The 21,381-nt window shown below is 49.5% G+C and overlaps 1 protein-coding gene across 1 annotated transcript in view; it reads left to right on the top strand.

The window, feature by feature from the left end:
• The window catches only part of SIAH3 (siah E3 ubiquitin protein ligase family member 3), a 75,890-nt gene extending 54,875 nt beyond the window's left edge, over positions 1-21,015 (top strand). Inside the window, exon 2 of the mRNA XM_058276657.1 lies at positions 15,144-21,015. Within this exon, the coding sequence (XP_058132640.1) occupies positions 15,144-15,806 (663 nt within the window). The 3' untranslated portion in view covers positions 15,807-21,015. The remainder of the gene's footprint in view (positions 1-15,143) is intronic.
• Positions 21,016-21,381: the final 366 nt, after the last annotated feature.

Raw genomic sequence — 21,381 nt, 5'->3', positions numbered from 1 at the left:
AGGAGGACACACCTCCTGGCTTGATCCAGCAGTTCATCCTCCCCAAACACTTGTGAAAAGCAATTTGCTATAAATAAAGAGCATGCCTGAGGCTTTTAATAATCTCGGTAAAAAGCAAAAGCAAACGAAGTGCCTCTCTGGCATGCGAGGTTTCTTCCACAAAGCTTTCGTTTTACTTCCCATGATGGCAGCTGTGCAAACGTCAGCACCCCGTGCTGGTCGGGGCCGAGTCTCGGTTCTGGGTCCCTTCACAGGCACTTTCAGGACACCTTCCTGGTGAGCTCACAGCTGTGTGCTTATGTGGACACACACATGCTTGCATTTCTACAGCACCTGAGAAGGAACATGTATTACTTCCTATAGCTGCTGTAACAACTTACTCTAAGCAACATGGCTTAAAACCACAGACATGTCTTCTCTTACAGTTCTGGAGGCCAGAGTCTGAAATCAAGGCATCAGGCAGGGCCAGACTCTTCAGCAGGCTCTAGGGGAGAACCTTTCCTTGCCTCTTCCAACTTCTGGTGGCCCCAAGTTTCCTTGTAGCTGCATCACTCCAGCCTCTGCTCCATCTTCAGGTGGCCTTCTCCATGTGTCTCTTCTCTGTGGGTCTCAAATCACCTTCTTCTAAGGTCACTGGATTTAGGGCCCACTCTGCTAACCAGGATGAGCTCATGTTGAGATCCTTAACTTAATTACATCTGCAAAGATCCTTTTTCCAAATAATGTCATCCACAGGCACTGGGGGTTAAGACATTGACATATCATTTTGGGGACCACCTTTCAACCACTCCAGAAGGGCAGAAGGTGAGAGGCTCTGATAGAAGACAATGGAGTTCCTCTGATGTATCATTCTTTCAATCAAGCAATAAGTATTTATTGAGCACCTGCTGAATACAAGCACTGAACTGGCATTGGGTAAACAAAACACAAATGACTTCCAGTGCATTTGAAGAGAGATGCCCATGAACTAACTGAAATGAGCAATGAATTGTATGGGTGGATCTTTACTGTGGCATGACTTCCCAGGTCAGGGAAGGAGGTGACACCCTGTCTTCCAGAAGCTAGTTTTCCCCCACAGTCACCATTGATTCAGACACACCTGAACAGTACAGAGGACAAAAACCATCATTATTCTCACATGTAACATTTTTTAAAATAATTTTTTAAAAAGATTTATTTATTTACTTCTCTCCCCTTCCCCTCCCCCCCCACGCTGGTTGTCTATTCTCTGTGTCTATTTGCTGCGTCTTCTTTGTCTGCTTCTGTTGTTGTCAGCGGCACGGGAATCTGTGTTTCTTTTTGTAGTGTCATCTTGTTGTGTCAGCTCTCTATGTGTGTGGCGCCATTCCTGGGCAGGCTGCACTTTCTTTCGTGCTGGGCAGCTCTCCTTACAGGGCGCGCTCCTTGCGCGTGGGGCTCCCCTACACGTGGGACACCCCTGCGTGGCACCGCACTCCTTGCACGCATCAGCACTGCTCATGGGCCAGCTCCACATGGATCAAGGAGGCCCAGGGTTTGAACCGCGGACCTCCCATGTGGTAGGCAGATGCCCTAACCAGTGGGCCAAGTCCGCCGCCTCACATGTGAAATTGTTACTAATGCATCTCCCAATGCTACAAACATTCATTGAGCATCTTCTGCATACCGGACAATGTGCTTGATAGTGGGGACACGTGAACGATGAGTCCCTGTCCCAAAGGTGAGCAACAGGCAGGAAAATATTCATGTATAAATCACCCCTGATGCTGGTTAGCAGAGGACTAAGATCTGGAAACTAAAGAAGTTTCCAAGGGAGCTCAAGTCTTTAGACTCAGAGTCATTCTTTTTGTTCTCAGGGTCATCCATGTGGCCAGGGGCTGTGTTTATGAGAGGAAAAGCTTGGACAGGAGGTTTTGGGGACCTTAGGACCAACATCTTTAGGGACCCCTGTCTTACTTTACTTTCACAGATACCACACCCTGGTTAGCTCAACAGCAGGGATCTGTGGGCTTATGGTTTGGAAGGCTAGATGTCCAAAATCAAGGCATCAGAAAGGTGATGCTTTCTCCCCAAGGTCTGTGGTGTTCTGGTGCTGGCTTGTCACAATTCTCGGGGTTCCTTGGCTCGTTCTGCCTCCCATCACATGGCACACTGTCTCTCTCCTTGTGTCGACTCTTCTGGTTTCTGCTGGCTTCTGGGTGCTGGCTCTTTCCTCTGTGTAACACTGTGAAGCTTTTTGTGAACCCCAGAAAAGATCATGTTCTTGAAGCTCATCCTTTCCTGTGGGCTGGGACCCTTTGGATTGGATTCAGTTGGGGGCCTTTGATTGGGTTACATCAGTGGGACATGACTTGGGCCTTCGGCCTCTTACTGGAGTCCTTTATAACTGGAGGATGGAAAGCAGAGACACAAGAGAACAAGGGTAGAGATGGAGAGAAGGAATCCTGGAGCTCAGAGAGGAACCTAGGAGAGAGGAAGCCACAGATGGAGCAACCAGAAGCTGAAAGTGATGAGGCCCAGAGAAGGGGGGAGAGACAAGCCATATGCCTCATCTCCCACATCTGAGCTCAGGGAGAAAGTGAGCCTGGAATAGAAGCCTGGGGTAGAGACCCAGCCTGGAGAGTCATCACTGTGCCTTACCGCATGGAAGGAACCCAGGATCGCATGCCGTGACCTTCACTGAGACGGCAGCTCTGATGATGCCTAGATCTGGACATTTTCACACCCTCAGAACTGTGAGCTTTGAACCCAATAAACCCCCGTTATAAAAGCCAGCCCATTTCTGGTATATTACATTGGCAGCTTTTAGCAAACTAAAACACTCTGGATTTCTCCAATTTCTGGCTTCCAGTTTCTTCTCTTTGCAAGGTCTCTAGTCATATGGATTAAAACCTATCCTCATTGGGTTGGCTACACCTTAACTAAAAATAACATTGTCAAAAGGCCCTTTTAATAACAGGCCCACACCCCCAGTGGCTAGGATGAAGAACATGTGTTTGTTAGGGTACAGATTTAATCTCCATAACTCCTTTCGCTATTTCTTACCCAAGGGCCTTGGTTTAAAATTTTTTTGTCCACCAAAGTTGTCATTTGATTCATTTGAAAATAATATCTCATTTCCCTCTTTCCTAATTAGCCAAGAAGTTCAAGACTCAAGGCTTCTGCAATGCGTGCTAGCCAATGTTGCCACACACAATTACATCATTTTGATCACCAGTAACGAAACTTCATGTTCTGCAACCTATAGATTGGTAGTTGTGAGTAAATGTATGATTTCATTGCTTTTTAAAATATCGAAAATACTGAAGTTGGCAGTTAGTGGTGAACAGGGAATACGTAGCTGACCTATGCAGGAATTCCCTCCTCGCCTCGGCCTCCTCAGCAGCGTTTCTAACTCAGTGAGCTGGCCTAGCCAGGCATCGGGGAATGAAGTACTTTTGATTTGTGCAGGACAGAAGGGAGGAGGTGGTCTTGTGTGAGTCCCCAATCACTGGATGAAAACTTCTCCCTTCAATCCTGGCTGTCCCCCACCCCGGGTTCCTGCCTTCTCCTTTCTCTCCCTCTTTCCTAAGTCTCCTTCCGAGGAATCTTGGTCCCAAATGTCCCATCACCAATTCCTTCCTGTGGCTGAAGTTATTATACCATCCACTGCCCCCCACTCTTCTCCCCCCCGCCCCCCCCCAACACAAATCACTGAGAGGGATGGATTCACAACCAAGAGGCAGGGCCTCAGTGCGCCTTTGATAGCGAGAACTGAGTCAGTGAAGCTAAAGGGCAGCACATGGCCAGTGTGGGGCTCATAAATGTTGGACAAACTGGGCCTGATTTGTGGTGTTGGCTAGTTTCCACGGTTTCAGTACTCCGCAGGGGACTGGTTGTAAGCTCCTCACATGACACGAATGAACGCAGAAGGGGAAGAAGTAGGCGCTCTTGTGAGCTGGTGTGAGCTGGCACTAAGCACCCCACTGAAAGGCTTATATAGAATGGTCTCCATCCACTTAAATCTCAAAACAGAAAAAGACAAGGTACTAAAATAGTCCTTCACGAAGAATTTTATCAAGTGTTGGCAAAGTCCCTAACAATGATCGGTGTTTATTTGCTGAGCTAACACCTCTTTTGGAGCGGGATAAAAATCACAGGACTGAAAACATCATGGACTTGAGTGAAGACAGAACCTTAGAGATCACCTGCTCTGACCTCCTCGTTTTACAGCCGAGGAAAGGAGAATCAGAGGTGATGTGGAGACCATCGGTGGCAGATGGGATCCTAACTCAGATCACCTGCCCTGACGCCGGTGGTCTTTCAGGTGTATCAAATTAATAATAGTGGTCTATGCCTATGTCAGTTTGCCATGTGTTTTTTCTTGTACTCTCGTTTGCTCCTCCTAAGCGGGCTTTATTTTTCATACTTTAGATATGATGAACCAAGTCTCAGAAAATGCAAGTGTTTTGCCCAAAAGTGCGCCTTCAGGCAAAACCTTCACTCACGCTATTACTAGGAAGACTATACAATTTACCATCCAGACAACTCTGAGGGTGAAGGGGGCATTGGTGGTAACTCTGCAGCCCATCCCTCGTGGGGGTAGTTGAGAACAGGCGTTCTGGAGCCTCATTACCGGGTTCGCCATAACTCTGGAGGCTCACCTCTGGGGTCCACCCCTCAGCTGTGGGGTCTTACTACTGGGGATCCCCCCTCAACTCTAGAGTCTTGTTACTGGGTTCACCTCTGCTCTGGAGCCGCACGACTGCAGTCCACCCCTCAGCTCTGGAGTCTCACTTCTGGAGTTCACCTCCCAGCTCTAGAGTCTTAGCACCAGGGTTCATCTCTCAGCTCCCTCCTCTTCTTCTCTTCTAAGCCTCAGTTTTCTAATCAGTAAAATAAAATAGCAATAGTTATCATTTATATAATTATGTATTTGTAGTTATATATCCAAAACTGATAAATAATAATGACTTACCTCACAGAGTGATCAGTAGTGTATAAAGCTCTAAGCCTATGGAAAAGAAACGCCCGTCGTTATTCTCATCGGAACTGCTGTTTCCTTATGTCACCCCTTGAAGGAAGATAATTGAGTGCCTCATGGACCCCTCAGCCCAGAATCTCTGGCTCCCCACCTCCTGAGCTCAGGGCGCTACTTAAAGTGAATTTGCCATTCCCAAATCTTCGGTAGCCCCCTGAAAGTTTGAGATGAGTGAGGATGAACTACTCCCGTATCCTCACCACCCAGTTTGGCCCCTGCTTACAGACACTCGTTAGCCAGACACCTGGTCCATGCATTTGATGAAGCCCCAGTTTTCTGTCCTTTTACCTGCTCTGGCACGGTCTTCTAGAAGGATTTACTCAAATCTGATGCAATGCTATCTCACAGGCAGGACCCCTTTCCCTCGCAGATGGCCTCGGGCCACCAGAAGTCCTTGATGCAGCAGCCACGCACCGGAATATTTAGGCAACGAAAATCAGGAGCCAGCCCTAAAGTGAGGAGCTCTGAGATATTTTAGTCACTTTTCATAGATTGAAAACCACTCATTTCATGAGTAAGAGTCCATTTCTAGCATCTGTTGTACTGATTAACAGGCCCCTAATTTCACCAATGAAAACCCATTGTGGAGATGTTAATTAGCAGCACCTGGTGGGGATCATAAGTACAGATAATAACCGAGGCGATCATAAATCATTGTCTCTAATGTGTGGCCTTTTGGGAAAAAAGTTATGTGACCACCTTGAAGTGTGAATTCCTGATTTAATTCCCTGCAATACAGCTTAAAAATGATACACATTGCAGAGACCGGGTGTAACTCAGTGGTTGAGCCCTTGTTTCCCATGTACAAGGTCCTGAGTTTAATCCCCAGAACCTCCTAAAAATACACACACACACACACACACACATCCCATTCTCTACACTAGGCTGTTATAGACGAAATTACAGATATTATCCTGCTGAGCACACGAAGATCTTATCCATCCGAGAATAACTAAGAACTGAATCTGGTCTGGGGGAAAAAGGATCTTGAGATACATTTGCTATTTAAGATGTTCTATCCCTGATATAAGCCTCATCCTTGTTTTCTATCTCAATTTAACTTACTCCATAACTGTTTGGAAACATTCCAGAGTCCTCTTGGGCTTTGTCTGCATGAGCACAGTCATGCCAAGGTTTTGAGGAAAGACACATAGAGAGCCAGGACTTTCCAGGAAAATGGAATGGAGAATAATCAACCAAAAAGTCCTTCCCAGAATCTGAATTTTTTATTTTTTTTAAGGATATAGATCACACAAAATCTTACATTAAAAAGTATAAGAGGTTCCCATATTCCCCCCTCCCTACAACCCCCACTCCTCCCACATTGACAACTTCTTTCATTAGTGTGGTACATTCATTGCATTTGATGAGTGCATTTTGGAGCACTGCTACACAGCATGGATTAGAATTTATGTCATAGTTTACACTCTCTCCCAGTCCATTCAGTGGGTTATGGCAGGATATATAATGTCCTGCATCTGCCCCTGCAGTATCATTAAGGACAACTCCAAGTCCCGAAAATGTCCCAATATCACACCTCTATTTCCCTCTCCCTGCCTCCAGCAACTCCCATGGCCACTGTCTCCACATCAATGATACAGTTTCTTTCATTGCAAGAGTCACAATAATTCTATAGTAGAATACCAGTAAGTCCACTCTAGTCCATATTTTATTCCTCCATCCTGTGGACCCTGGGATGGTGATGTCCACTCCACCTCTAAATCCAGAGGGGGCTTAGATCCCACATGGCTGATGGATGGGCTTCTCCTGCTTGCAGTTGTGGACTCTCTCGGTTCCTTCATGTGGTGGTTGACCATCCTCACCTCCTTGTTAGCTGACCTGGATAAGTCCAACGAACTGGAGAGTAGGTGTTGCAACTCTGCTGAGGCTTAGGACCCAGCAGGCACATGGAAAGTCCAGAGATTCAAATCTCCTGAGTATACACCAACCCCAACACCAACCACAGATTCAGTAAAAGTGACAGAAGAGGCTTGTGTAGAGAAGTCACATCTGAGATCAACTCCAACACACTCAGGAGCACAAATTCCAAAGTAGGGCCCACTGGCAAGGCACTGAACTCCAGAGCCACCTGCCATGACCCTAAGACCTGGGTGTCTCTGGAGCCTTCAGGAGCACCACTGCCTGGAATTGTATCTACTTTGGTTGCCTCTGAGATCCTGCTGAGACATGCATGAGCACAACCCCTCTGATGACCTCCTGACTCATTTTGAAGTCTCTTAGTCATATAAACTCATTTGTCTTTACCATTTCCCCCTTTTATCCAGGGTCTTTTTCTAGTTGTATCACCAGCTGGTGATTGGTAGTAATCCCTTCGTGCCAGGGAGTCATGTTCCATGCTGGGGGGAAGGTAACGCATTTACCTGCTGAGTTTGGCTTAGAGAGTGGCCACATTTGAGCAACATGGAAGCTCTCAGGAGGTAACTCTTATGCACCCTGCAGCTCTAGACCTAGTTGGAATTTCAAGCACACAGGCTCATAAGCATAGTCATCAGTATCAAGGGCTCATCCTTGGACAATCCTTCTTCACTGGTCTTTGCCCTTGCACTTGGGGGACTGTTGCTGTTCCAATGGGGTATGCAACAGAGCTCCCCAGAATGGAAACTCAGCACTCCCTCAGTTGTGATATGAAACTCTACCCATTATGTCAATACCCAACAAATATCTGAACATATCTATATACCCTATATGCATGCCTAGGCAAACTCCCTCCCATGTAATCCCCATCAGTGACACCCCACACCAATGCCCCTCCCCTGCCATAGTTGGACCCCTCTGTGATCCAAAATTTCTTCAAATTGAAGCCTAAAATATTGCCAAATCCAATTAATAGGAAAATGAAATAGTAATGATAGGTTTAAAGATTAGAAATAAAATACATAATAATTTAGAAAATCTAAAAGAAAGTAAAAAATAAATTGGGGTATTAAAAAAATGAAAAATATTATAAAAAATTTTTTTTGATGTTTTGGCTTCCATCACTGTAATAGGTGCTGACCTGTATGTACAATGGCAAGGCAATCTCTTCCATTTCTTCCTCAGTGTCTATATCTTTTTTTTTTTTTATGTCTTCAAAAAAGTTTTAAGTCACAGTCAAGTCACATATAGAATATAGGGGACTCCCATATACCCAACATCAAACCCTTTTCCCCCTTCCCCAGCAATGATCTTTTTACATGTGGATGTTACATTTGCTACAACTGATGTACAGATATTGAAACATAGCTACTAATTTTTGAAACACTACAAAGTGGGATCAGGAGGCAATTGCAATTATCCTCCCTCCTTAGCAGACCTGACTCCCAACTGGGTCCAGGATTTGACTTTATCCCAATATGCTGACAAAGGACCCTGACATATCCACGCCCCCATTTCTTCCCTTTGTGTAAAATGCATTAGCATCCTGCCTTTCCCACTTGGTCCAGTCCTGAAAACCTCAGCTAGCTGGTACTCACACGTGAGGCCATGAGCAAACTCAGAGTCAATGCCTATCCTTTAGAATTGAGTACAAAATCCTCCTACCCTTGAAATGCATTTGCCTGGGAACATTCGAGAGAAAAGCAATCCTTGAAGTGAGTTTGCCGGACCAGAGAGCAGTCCCTGAAGAAGGGGTCATGCGATATTTCCAAGGGCAGTTTCCTTCGGAGGCCAGGATTTGGAAAGATAGCTATTAGCAACCATGAGAGTGTGGCTGATCAAATTAAGGAATGAGTTTTTAAATTCAATGACACCCTCAGTGGAAATGGCCTCACTAATGCTTGGGGAAAGAATTCTGCCCAGTCTATAAAACCTTACATGTCTAAACCCAATTTCGCACATTATTCTAAAGGTTAATTCATGATCTCTCTTCCAAATGGGAAGTTAAAGACAGCCAATTGAAGGAGGCATCCGCTTTCTGACGGAGGGGTTTATCAGGGTGCACGAGTTCATTAGTTTTAATTAGTGTAATCGCTAATGTTGCATTAACAGTTTAGTGAAGGAAAGTAATTATTCACACATCCGCTGCATGAGATGGGAGGATGACAATTCATTTTCCAGAACGATTAGCATTTTCCAATTTAAAAAAAAATCCCTTTTCCCTGCCAGCAGTAGCCTGGTGACCTCGCTCACCCAAGGATCGTTTAAATGAAGCGTTCTTCACCTCAGAAGCAGCAGCAGGCAGAAATGAGTTAGGAAGGTGGTGTTTAGTCTAAGCACCTTCACTGGGCGCGACAAGTGCACAGGTCTTGGCGAGTTTATAATGTCCTGCTTTATTTGCACAGTCATTCACTAGGGTCTCATTGGATTATATTCTGATGCTTTGTTACCTGGAAGCAATGAAAAACCAAAAAAAAAAAAAAAAAGGCCAGTGGAGGATAGAATCAGAACAGGACGAAGGAAGCATCTGGACGGAATGACCCTTGGCTGGGTCCAATAGTTTGGCAAGCGCGGGTTCCCTCTGCTCACCCCATCCCGCACTCAATAGACAGCACTGCAGAGCCGGAGGCCGCGGGAGCTCCCTGGAGCGTGAAGTGGAACGTCTTGTGCATTGCTTAGAAAGTCCTGACAAGGTCCTGGTGCACTGGCTACCATCTCAAGCTGCAAGACTTTCACAGTTTTTTTTTTTAAAGATTTATTTTTTAAATTTATTTCTCTCCCCTTCCCCCCGCCCCAGTTGTCTGTTCCCTGTGTCCATTTGCTGTGTGTTCTTCTTTGTCCGCTTCTGTTGTCAGCGGCATGGGAATCTGTGTTTATTTTTGTTGTGTCATCTTGTTGTGTCAGCTCTCCGTGTGTGCGATGCCATCCTGGGCAGGCTGCACTTTCCTTCGTGCTGGGAGGCTTTCCTTACTGTGTACACTCCTTGGGTGGGAGAGGGACACTCCTGCGTGGGAGGGCACTCCTTGCGTGCATCAGCACTGCGCGTGGGCCAGCTCCACACGGGTCAAGGAGGCCCGGGGTTTGAACCGCGGACCTCCCATGTGGTAGACGGACGCCCTAACCACTGGGCCAAGTCCGCTTCCCAAGATTTTCACAGTTTGACCCAACCACCACATCCCACATTCTCCGCACCCAAATCCCCTCCATCCCCATTGCATTCTCCATCTACAGCCACTTGGAACTTCTTGTCACATCCCATGTTCTTTCCCATGCCGTGCCTTTGAACCTGCCTTCTCTCGGTTGACAAGCTCCCCACCTGTTTGGTCAACCCCAGGGAACTCACCCTTCACATCTCACCCAGTGCCCTTTGTCCCGTCCCGCTGGCTAGAATAGCCACCTCTCTTTGTGCTCGCAGATCCCCAAGTACACACGGCCTTTCTGCCTTGGATGAGAAAGTCGACGCAGTCCTAGTGAGCTACGAGGCGCCCCTTGTACTCGCCAGGGGAGGGCTACATTTTTGTTGAGCAGCTTTAGTGAATGGTGGGTGCTGAGCTGTATCCATCACCCCCTTTCTCAGCCCCATCAAAGCTCAGCCTGCGACACCAGTCTTTTCAGACCAGTGGACGTATCACAGAGGAGGGGACTGAGACATTACCTACGGGTGGGCGTTCCCTCTTCCCCTTTGTCCTCTCCCAGCACCATTTCCCAAGTTTGCTGAGCCCTGTTGAGTGCATTTCCCAGGCTCCCTGGCTGGCAGGTTTCTGGAAGGGTTCAGCCAGCGGGAGGCACTGGGAGGAGATTGGAGGGGGGCAGGAAAGAGAGGACAAGGGATGTCTTTCCCCCTCCCGGCTTTGACTTCACATCTCCGATATTAGTTGCAGAGAGCAGGGGTGAGAAGATGGAAGATGGATCTGGAGGAGGGCGGGTGGAGAGTAACCCGCCCAGTGGCCATTTCTGCAGTGGGAATTTCAGGATGTTCTGTCGTCACTGGTCAGTGTTGGGACAGGAAGCCCAGGGCCAAGGCAACGTGGGGTTCTCCCCACTTTTATGGTGGCCCGTGTTCAACCCACATGGGGAGGTCTGTTGGCTGTGGGCGTGGGGCGTGGGCAGACATGGACTTCTAAACAGAAATCCCACCTAGCTAGAAATGCCCGCTTGATCGACACTTGCTGTAGCCGTTAAAGCCATTTCACAGGCATGATTTCTTTCGCTTCCCTAACAACCTTTTGAGATCAATATTTTGCTGATGAGGAAATTGGCTTAATCAAGGCTGCTGGACAAGAGAACAAGGGGGGAGACTGGAGTCTGTCGATATTAGCCAGGATTTGCCAGTCTCTATCGGCCTCCCTCCAGCCTCCATCCCTGATGAGCTGTGTGACTTTGGGCCAGTGCCTCAGCCACCCTGGTCTCAGTCTGGTCTACAAGACAAGCGTCAGGTGTTCCTCTCGTGGTTGTTGGCAAGACAATGTGGGCTTAGGGGGATGCTTCTCGGTGTTCGGGGCCTGGCACCAGAGGCCAAGGCGGTCCTGGTAGGCCCAGCAGAAGAGGACGAGGGCTCCCGGGTCTGCAGGTGGGGCAGGGGTGCTGGGGGCAGGGCCCTCAAGCCTGGCGGTGGCGCATGTCAGCCCTGGGCTTCTCGTGCACCCAACGGAGAGCTGGAGCACCCCCCTCCCAATGACTAAGGCGGGGGGTGGGGGGGTGGGCGGAGCCAGATTTATTCTGTTTACTTTTTTTAAAGTAAGGAAACGGATCTTTTCTGGAAAAAATTAAATGAGATCATTATAGGAAAAAGACCTCTTTCCACAGTGCCTAACACTTAATAGCAGTTCCGTAGGTGCAGGTTCCCTTGTCCCATCTAACCCTAAAGGGCAGGTCGGCCTCGTCCCTAGCAGGATTCTGGGACAGTCTGTCCCTTCATGGGTGGAGACAGCCTGTGCCCCTTGGGACAGGGGGTCTGGTGGAGGTGCAGGCTAGGGCTGAGCAGGTGCCCAGTAGCTGCCATCCAGGGGCAAGGCAGAAGCTACCGGAAGGGCCCTGTCGCTCACACCCAGGTGGACCACGTTGGAAAGACGTCGGGAGGGAGAGTGGGAGGGACACAGCAGCAGAGCTGGTCTGGCCCCTGCCTGCCTCCGAGAACACCATCTCCACCCAGCACACCGTGTGTGCATGTGGGTGTGTGCATGGGCATGTGTGACATGCCGGTGTGTGCCTGTGTGTGCCTGCGTGCCTGCCTGTGTGTGCATTTGCGTGTGTGTTCGTGCATGTGTACATGTTTGAATGTGTGCATTTGTGCATGTCTGTGTGTTTGCATGTGTGTGTTTGTGTGTACTTTTGTATATGTGTGTTGGCATGTGTGGGTATTTGAATGTGTGCCTTTGTGTGCATTTGCATGTGTGCATTCGTGTGCTTGCATGCATGTGTTTGCTCATGTGCATTTCTGTGTGCTTGCATGTGTGTGTATAGGTTTGCACATGTGTTTGCATACATTTGTATTTTCATGTGTGTGTTCCTGTGCATTTGTGTGTGCTTACCTGCATGCCTTTGCATGTGTGTATTTGTGTGTGCTTGCGTATGTGCATTTGCATGTGTGCATTTGCGCACGTGTCCTGCAGGCCCTAAAGAAAAGGGAGCTAGCTGGTCGGGCCTCTGCTGTTAGCCCCACTCTGACAGCAGGAGGAGAGGAACTCTGGCAGCCAGGTGGCGCGTGTGAATGACGGAGCCTGCCGCTGGCTTCTCTACCTGGACGAGGAGGGAGGGCATAAAGGCACCTGAAATACAGAAAGGTCTGGAGACGGAGGGCAGAAAGGGGCCTCTCCACCTGGGGAGCCCAGAAACCTGCTGCCCGGCAAGGGCCTTGTGCCTGCTGAGCCTCGCCGAGCTGCCGCCCCGAGCTGCCACCCGGCCTGTGTTAAGCAGGCTAATTAAAGAAAAGAGAAAGTCCCAGAACCAGGAAGAGAGCGACGTGGGGTCGCCGTGGGGAAGGGGATGCCGAGGGTTCCAGGGGCAGGAGGTGAGAAAATGAATCCCAGTCTCTCACTTACCAGCTTCGTAACCTCAGGCAAGTGACAACAGAAGCCTGTGCCTTCAGTGGCAAATTAGGAATGTCAGTCCTTATGGCACAGGGGTCCCTTGTCAACGCCGTCATTCCTGACATGTGACTTCACACCTGTCGAGCCCACATCAGGAGGGGCAGCATCTGCTCTGGCCGCGGCTGTGTCCCACTTAGCGGGTACTCCACAAATGCTCATGGACGCCTGGCCAGCGGGTGCCCCTCCCTGCACCTGGGGTTTTGAGGGCACAGGGGAACAAAAGGTGGAGGGATTCCCGCTCGTGGCGAGCCCCTAGGAAGCTCCTTGGGGGCAGGGAGCCTGAGACAGGGGAGATGGATGCTGGTGGCAACATCCCAGGGAGTATCAGGGGGCTCTCTCTGGCGACCGTGGTCCAGCTGTGCACAGCCGATTAGATCTCTGCCAGGTGCCTTGGCACCCAAGAGATGGGCACCAAGGTCACACAATGCCGAAAGGACAGCCGGGCCCTTGCTGCAATTTTGTTCTAAAAATATTAAGAAGACCGATAAAATGGAAATAAAGGAAACCACCAACGTTCATTGCTTGCATGAAAAAATCAACTGTATCAAAAAAGCAGTATGTCGTCCACATGATTTTTTGTTCCTTATGAGCGATGGCCTTCCAAATGCATACTTGTTGTCTTAGCTTGCCAGAGCTGCTATGACAAATACCACAAACTGGTTTGGGCTTAATGACGGGAATTTCTCCTCTCCTGGGTTCAGAGGCTGGAAGGTTGGCTTCCTGCTGGGGCTGGGAGCGTCTGGCTCCTGCTGCCAGCAATCCATCGGGTTCTATGGCTCTTCTCTCCCTCTGTCCCATGATGATGGCCTTTCATTTCTGGCTTCTGTGACTTCCAAGTTCTCTTTCTCTGTTTTTTATTAGTCCTTTTGTGTCTGATTTATTTCACTCAACACAACGTCTTTTTTTTTTAAGATTTATTTTGTTTTATTTATTTCTCTCCCATTCCCCCCAAAACCCCCCCCACCCCCCCACCCCCGCTTTGAGTCTGCTCTCTGTGTCCATTCACTGTGTGTTCTTCTGTGTCTGCTTGCATTCTCGGCCACACCGGGAATCTGTGTCTCTTTTTCTGTTGCATCATCTTGCTGTGTCAGCTTTCTGTGTGTGTGGCGCCACTCCTGGGCCAGCTGCACTTTTTTTCCACTCAGGGTGGCTCAATGCAGGGCGCACTCCTTGCGCATGAGGCTCCCCTACATGGGAGACACCCCTGCATGGCACGGCATTCCTTGCGCGTGGCACCGCTGTGCGTGGGCCAGCTCACCACACGGCAAGGAGGCCCTGGGCTCGAACCCTGGGCCTCCTATATGGTTAGCGGATGCTCTATCAGTTGAGCCACATCCACTTCCCCCAAGTTCTCTCTCCTTTTTAAAAAAGATTTATTTATTTTTATTTCTTTCCCCTTCCGCCCCCCTCACCCCAGTTGTCTGTTCTCTGTGTCTATTTGCTGCATGTTCTTCTTTGTCCGCCTCTGTTGTTGTCATTGGCTCGGGAATCTGTTTTTCTTTTTGTTGCGTCATCTTGTTGTATCAGCTCTCCGTGTGTGCAGTGCCACTCCTGGCCAGGCTGAATTTTCTTTCATGCTGGGCACACTCACTGCGAGTGGGGCTCCCCTACGCGGGGGACACCCCTGCGTGGCAGGGCACTCCTTGCGCGCATCAGCACTGCGCATGGGCCAGCTCCACACGGGTCAGAGAGGCCCAGGGTTTGAACCATGGACCTCCCATGTGGTAGGCGGACGCCCTAACCACTGGGCCAAGCCGCTTCCCACCTCACCCCCTGCCCCAAGTTCTCTTTATAAGGCCTCCAGTACGGGGTTTAAGGCCTACCCTGGTTCAGGCCACCAAGCCTCAGCTAAAAAGAGCATCTTCAGAGGGTCCTGGTTCCTAGGGGCTCACCCCCCAGGGACCCAGGTGAAGAGGATGCACCTGTCTGTTGGGGTCCCTCAGTCACGCCCTCTCAAACCTGCCTGTTTCCTTGAGTATCTCATTAAAGCATCAGAAAAGCATAACGACTGCATTGTCTTGAACTGACTTCTCAGAATCTTAACCCCACCCTCGCCCCCAGCACCCAGCGAGCCGCTCCTTCGCTTGGGAAAGGAAACGTTCCCCCCCGCTAGACACCAGGGCCATCTCCCCAGGGGGCCTGACCCGGGTCCCACTAACGCTCTCCTCTCTGCCTTGCAGTATGTGTCGAACCGGCGAGCCCCGGCCCCCAGCGCCCCGGAGCCCGCGAGCTGCCACGCGCACCACCACGCCCGGCCCCCGCGCCGCCACCACCCCCCGCCCCGCCAGCACGCGCGCCCCCTGCGCCTGCACCACCAGGAGGCGGGGCGGCGCCCTGCGCAGGGGGCGCCCTGCCTGTGCCCGCTCTTCTCCTGCCCGTGGGAGGGCCACCTGGAGGTGGTGGTGCCCCACCTGCGGCAGAGCCACAGGGTCGACATCCTCCAGGGCGCCGAGATCGTCTTCCTGGCCACGGACATGCACCTGCCCGCGCCGGCCGACTGGATCATCTTGCATTCCTGCCTCGGCCACCACTTCCTGCTGGTGCTCCGGAAGCAGGAGAGGCACGAGGGCCACCCCCAGTTCTTCGCCACCATGATGCTGGTCGGGACCCCCACCCAGGCCAACTGCTTCACCTACCGCCTGGAGCTCACCGGGAACCAGCGGCGCCTCAAGTGGGAGGCCACGCCCCGCTCGGTGCTGGAGTGCGTGGACTCGGTCATCACCGCCGGGGACTGCCTGGTCCTCAGCACCTCGCTGGCCCAGCTCTTCTCCGACAACGGCAGCCTTGCCATCGGAATCGCCATCACTGCCGCCAAGGTCCACGCCGCCGAGGTCGAGATGTGAGGCGCGGAGCCCCCGGGACCTCGCCCCCCAAACCCACCCCGCCGCCCGGAGGCTCTCCCGCGCGCCCACGGGGCTGCCGCGGCTGGGACTCCAGACTCCTTTTTATTGTCGCTCCTTTCTGTTGTATTTTAATTCACTTTTCCCCCCTCAGGTATTTTGTGGCGTTTCGTATTGTCTGTCATGGGGCTTCGCCTTATGTAAACATCCTGTGATTCGAGATCTTGGCGTGATGTCTCTTCTGGTTCCTTGGCATAGTTTTATGAAACTCTGTAAAGATTCTACCAGAATTGTTCTTTCCCATCGCCACCAATTCCCTTCTCCCCTGCTCCCAAAATGAGCAAAAGCCACCAAGACTGAAAAGCAGTTTGTTGGGGCCCAAGGGGGACGTGATGTCCAAACAATTTCTCCCTCTTGTTTTCAGAGCCAACTAAATCCAGAATGTGTGATGGCAGCAGGTCAGGAGGGGAAGAGATACAAAATAGTTTAGACCAGCCAGACACAACTCTGGCAACCTCCCAGGACCCTCAGGTCTAAAGCTAAGCTGCTTTGGAAATGGCGGGGCAGGGGTCTGGGCTGGTCTCGCACAAGAAGTCCTCATTTTGTCAACCGTCAAGATCGCATTTGGCCGATTCCCCTGGGAATGTTCTCAACCGGTGCCATCTTGTCCTGCCCAGGCATCAAAGTCCTCAAGTTTTTGGTGCTTTCTTGAAAATCCCAATGCCCTCTGATGAGAAGGGGATGGACAAGACATGGGGGGAGAGAAGCGGAGAAAACCAGAAGCATAAAATTAATCTCCCACCTCTGGGAGAGTGTTCTCTTCTCCAAGAGTTTTAGGGTCAAGTTGCAAAATCCATCAATTATTGTCCTAGGGTGGAGTGCTTTTAAACCATGCAAAGAACCCGCTTTGTCCTCGAGACTTCATACACCAGAACCACAACTGAGCATCAAGTTCTGAGGACCCCATTCAGCCCATAGACATTGGTCAAGTATCCAGTACCCTGTTGTAGCCTGAACAACGGGGGAGCGAAAATCACAACCCTTCTCCTTGGGCTGATTTCTCTGGTCTGGCTGTCGGAACAATTTGTCAGCGTCCCCTATGTAAAAGTCTCTCACCCATTTGAAGAAGGTAAGCAAGTTCAGTCCATTTTGTCTTTCCTTCTTGTATGTGGAAGAGCTTTAGGCCTTTCTGGTAGGACCCCCTCCCCTTGCTGTTTTATTTTTTATTTTTTGCTCCTCCTCTAGCTGCTCTCCAGCCACCTCCAAATCAGACACAGCCAATTGGAGGCAAGCAGGCCTTTCGCCAACTGGACGTCACCCTCTGTAGCCCTCTGGCTCACCGCGCCATCCACGCCGGATCGCGGCAGGCTTCCAAGGGAGTCCTTAATTCCAGGCAGACCGCCCTGGCGGCCGTCAGCAATCTCAACTCCGCCCAAAATATTTCATCCCGAAACACCGTTCCCCCAACAACTGGGGACTTCTCCAGCCGCCTTCGCTGCCGCCTCACACCCGGAGCACAGAAGGGCTGGGCCGCTCATAGAAGCCTTAATAGCTCGGGTCCTTCTGGCCACAGTAACCCCTGCGACTAGGTGCATGAGGCTTTGTTCTGTGAAAGCCACAAGAATGGGAATGGACGTCAGAGCCCAGATTGAGGACAAGGCCAGGCTCGGAAGTCCAGACGACGGGTTGTAGCCCGCTTGCTCTTAGCACCATCTGCACCTCTTACCAGGGCTCCAGCCAGCCCATTGAAACCACATGGACAGCACAGGAACAGCTGAGGACTGGCTGGTCAGTGCTGGCAGAGCCTGGCCTACTGACCTCTTACGTGGTAGGATCGACCTTTCGTACAACCTACAACCTCCTTGGCTCTAAATCTGATACCTCTGGGAGCCACGGTTCCTCCTCTGGTTTCTGAGACTCAACTGCTCTGAACAAATTCGTGTAGCCTCACAGGTGCACCAGAGAGAGAAACAAAGCAAACCTCAATAAGAATATAATTCATTAACTCTCACCGGGTCTTAGCAGTCCCGCACAAATCGCCTTTGCCTTCTTGTGCCAAGTTAACGGAGTCCAACTGGGAGTATTCTGCAGTTTATTGATGTTGCCTACAAGACTGTATTAAGAATAAGGGATTCCAGGTATGGACCTGTGTTTTTGGTTCCTTGGAGCAAAAGAGGACTTATATGGTAGGAAATGGGTCATTTTCATTCCCCTAAGGGGCTCCCGCAAAGGCCTTTCCCTCCATAGCCACGTGTGACTATTCGAAGGGAAAGAGTGAACTCAAAACAATGAATGGGGAATAGAAAATTATAAAGAGTCATGTTGTGCTGAGTTTTATAGTTCACAAAGGGCTCTCTCATTTGTGTTTCAGGTTAATCCTCATTGCTAGCATCAGTAGACTGAAAACTAGATGTCCAGAGATACTGAATGACTTTCCCAATGGCACACACCAAGTGGTTGGGGCCATGACTAGAACCCAGAGCCACTCTCTGCCAGATAGGTGTTCTGGAAGTAAGAACGCTGATCCAGACCTTCAGCATGTCCACATCTCACCTGTGGACTGTGGGCCTGAGAAGCCACTGGACCTCCATCCTGGGATGTTTGAGGTTTTGCAGGGAGAGACGGATGTGGACTGGCTTTTACAGGCATCTCTGCTGGAAGAACTGGTCAACCCGGAAGCACGTGGGACTGTGGGAAGTGGGTAGTCCTCTTTCTGGACCCTTCTGCCCACTCCCAGGCTTCTCCCTCTTAGATTCCCAGGAGTCCCTGGGCAGAGCCCTGGGATCTGCCTGCCTCAGGGACAAGGTGCTAGAATTCTTGACTCACCCTCTAAGGAGTGTTTGCATTTTAAAAGAAGGCCTAGAGAGATAGCGACAGCTTAACACCAAGACAAGAGTTGCCAAAACTTGAACCTCAGGCATCTGTGAGAAAGATTTGCTCAGGAGGTGTGGAGAGAGGCCCTTACTCCCCTTGAGACTGAGCCTACATCAATAGCTGGTGCTGAAAGGGAGGTCGGGCCATGCGAAGAAGGTCGTCTCTAACAATCCATCTCTGTTTGAACATGGACCTGGCATAGACCCCCATCACTGCCTGTGGCTGCTGAGCAAATTTTAGAAATGGATTAGGATAGTAATAATATTAGAATTCATAGCTACCACTTATTGAGAGCATATTATGTGATCCAGTAGGCTGAGTACTTTGAATGTATAGCCTCCTTCAGTCCCCATAACAACAGGATGACATGGAAACTATTACTGTACAGATGAGGAACGTAAGCTAACAGAGGTCAAACAACTTACTTAAGGTCACATAGCTAGCAAGTGGCAGAGTGGGCTTGGAATCTAACACATCTGGTTCCATGCCATCTGCTCTGTCATTTCTATGACTTCTTGGATCCACAACTCAAAAGAACCCAGTCCCAAAGTATACATGGCATAGTGGCCTTTTAGTACCATTGTCGGGGTCCAGCTTTTGCCCTTTTCCTCCCTCTATTTCCAGCCCAAGATGCAGTTGTGCACAAGAGTTGGTTTGTAGGCCAGCCATATAATTTTTAGGAATTTTGCAAGCTGATTGTTCAACCTAGCCACTGTTAAAAATTAAATTCCATAAACTTACAGTTAAATAAATTATATTATAGCAAGAGAAATACTCAAAACTCATCACTTCCTAATGATTTTGCTACTTTTCTTATTTTCCGTGCTTTTGAGATTATTTGCCCTTATCATGTCTGCCTGGTGAGCATACTATACGATGGTGTGCTACAGCGCATCTCCCAGCTCCACGTTCAGTGTAGCGTCTTGGTGACGGCTTGATTTCAGCCACAGTGGTATTGACACCAGGGGAAATGGAAAATGCCACAGACCAAGGTTTTTCCTCCCCCTCCCCCACCCCCAGAGAGCCAGCTGTTAAATGTTGACCAGCACACCGCTGTTGGGATAGGGCTTACTGCAGGAGAAGAGAGGGGTCTTTGGAAGGAGAAGCAAGATCCCAGTGGCCACGCAGGCATGGCGCCAAGCCAGACACACAGCCGAAGTAGTGGGAAAGCACAGACTCTTCTGGAGAAGAGACTCTGAGCTCCTGAGCAGCTTTAAGAGTGCCCACGTATATACTCTCTTCTCCAGACCCCTCCCAATTGCTGTTGGTGTGGAAAGTTCCATCTGATGGCTTTCACGGGAAAATCACGGCTCCATCAGGTCAGCCTATTGGCAGTCCCAACCCAAAAAGGCAGACCAGTGCTCCAAAACTGGAACCTCCTGCTACTTGTCCTCCCCGGTGCCCGCACCCACCACTTCCTTATAGCACATGAAGGCTGAAGTCTAATCTAAAGAAAAATTTGACTTTGGAAGCAGAGATGGGCAATATCCAACATCTGAGAAGGGCACAATGGGCATTAGTTTTGAACATCACATAAAATGTGTTGCCACAAAAGTGGGACCTTGCCATAATGGGAAGGGAGCCTGGCGCCTCACTTTCCTGATTAGGCTGCTTCATTTCACTGTGTTCACCACCCGTAGCCTTCCCCGCTCAACACTCACCCCTTCTTTCAATCAAGAATATGGTGCCCACAATTGTGAAAGTCACTGGAACCTCTCCAAAGGCAAGAGTGAATCGGTTATTCTGACCCTTGTGGTAAGGGATGGGAAAGGAGAGGCAGAAGAGAAATTTACTGATGCTTCTGCTTGGAGCCAACCCTGGTGCAATGGGAAGGGATTCATGAACTGGACATAAAAAGTTATGCTTTGATTAAAGGTCTGTTACAAATGACACCAAGGGTGGAGTCTCTAGTACTTTGTTAGACCATCCAGTTATTTATTCTGGAGATTTCCTTCAAGAGTTGGCGCCTTCTCTGTTGTGCTAACCTGGAGAATGGCCGGCTCAGAAAAGCTTCACTGAAGAGAGATCTGTTATAGATAAGCATCGATTCCCCGCCCCACATCATTTTGTCACATGATTTACCTACATGGGTGAAAGTTTGTTTCCTGCAATATTGTCTGAAAAATATTTCACCTTGGGTACTATACTATAAATACTTCCCTCCTTTTTTTAAAACCTTTCTTTAGAGTATTGAGGTAAGAAAGAAAAGGAAATTAAAAGGGATTTTACTTATCCTGAATTGGTGTATGTATAGTTTTCTAGGATTTCTTATGATGTTAAAGACAACAAGAAGCAGCAAACATACAATACTACTTTATCTTTACCCTGTCGCCTATGGAAAATCATTAAATTGCATTTGATACTCTTTCCTTGAACCCTTTGGAGTTTGTTGTGGTTGTGGTGGTGGTTGTGTTTTTCCCCCACAGGCTACAGTGCAACCCGAGGGAATAGAAAAGAAACGCTACAAGGGAAAGCGCAATTATCTGAAATTCACCAGCTGCCACATTTGACCTATGTTTCATGATCTTCTTTCCCTTTCCATTTTTGCCTCCATCTTCAAGTCACAGTTGGATGGAGGTGAGGAGGAAAGTGTTACCCCGGCTGAACAAAAGCCCTGGCATCTAATCTGCCCCCGGTTCTTATTTCAGCAGTTGGCGCTGCCCTGAGAAGAGGGAACAAAGCTTCCCTCGAGAGATTGTAAAGA

Source organism: Dasypus novemcinctus, chromosome 15 (genome assembly GCF_030445035.2).
Source record: "Dasypus novemcinctus isolate mDasNov1 chromosome 15, mDasNov1.1.hap2, whole genome shotgun sequence".
NCBI classification, from domain to species: Eukaryota; Metazoa; Chordata; class Mammalia; order Cingulata; family Dasypodidae; genus Dasypus; species Dasypus novemcinctus.
This window is presented reverse-complemented; position numbering and strand designations above follow the sequence as displayed.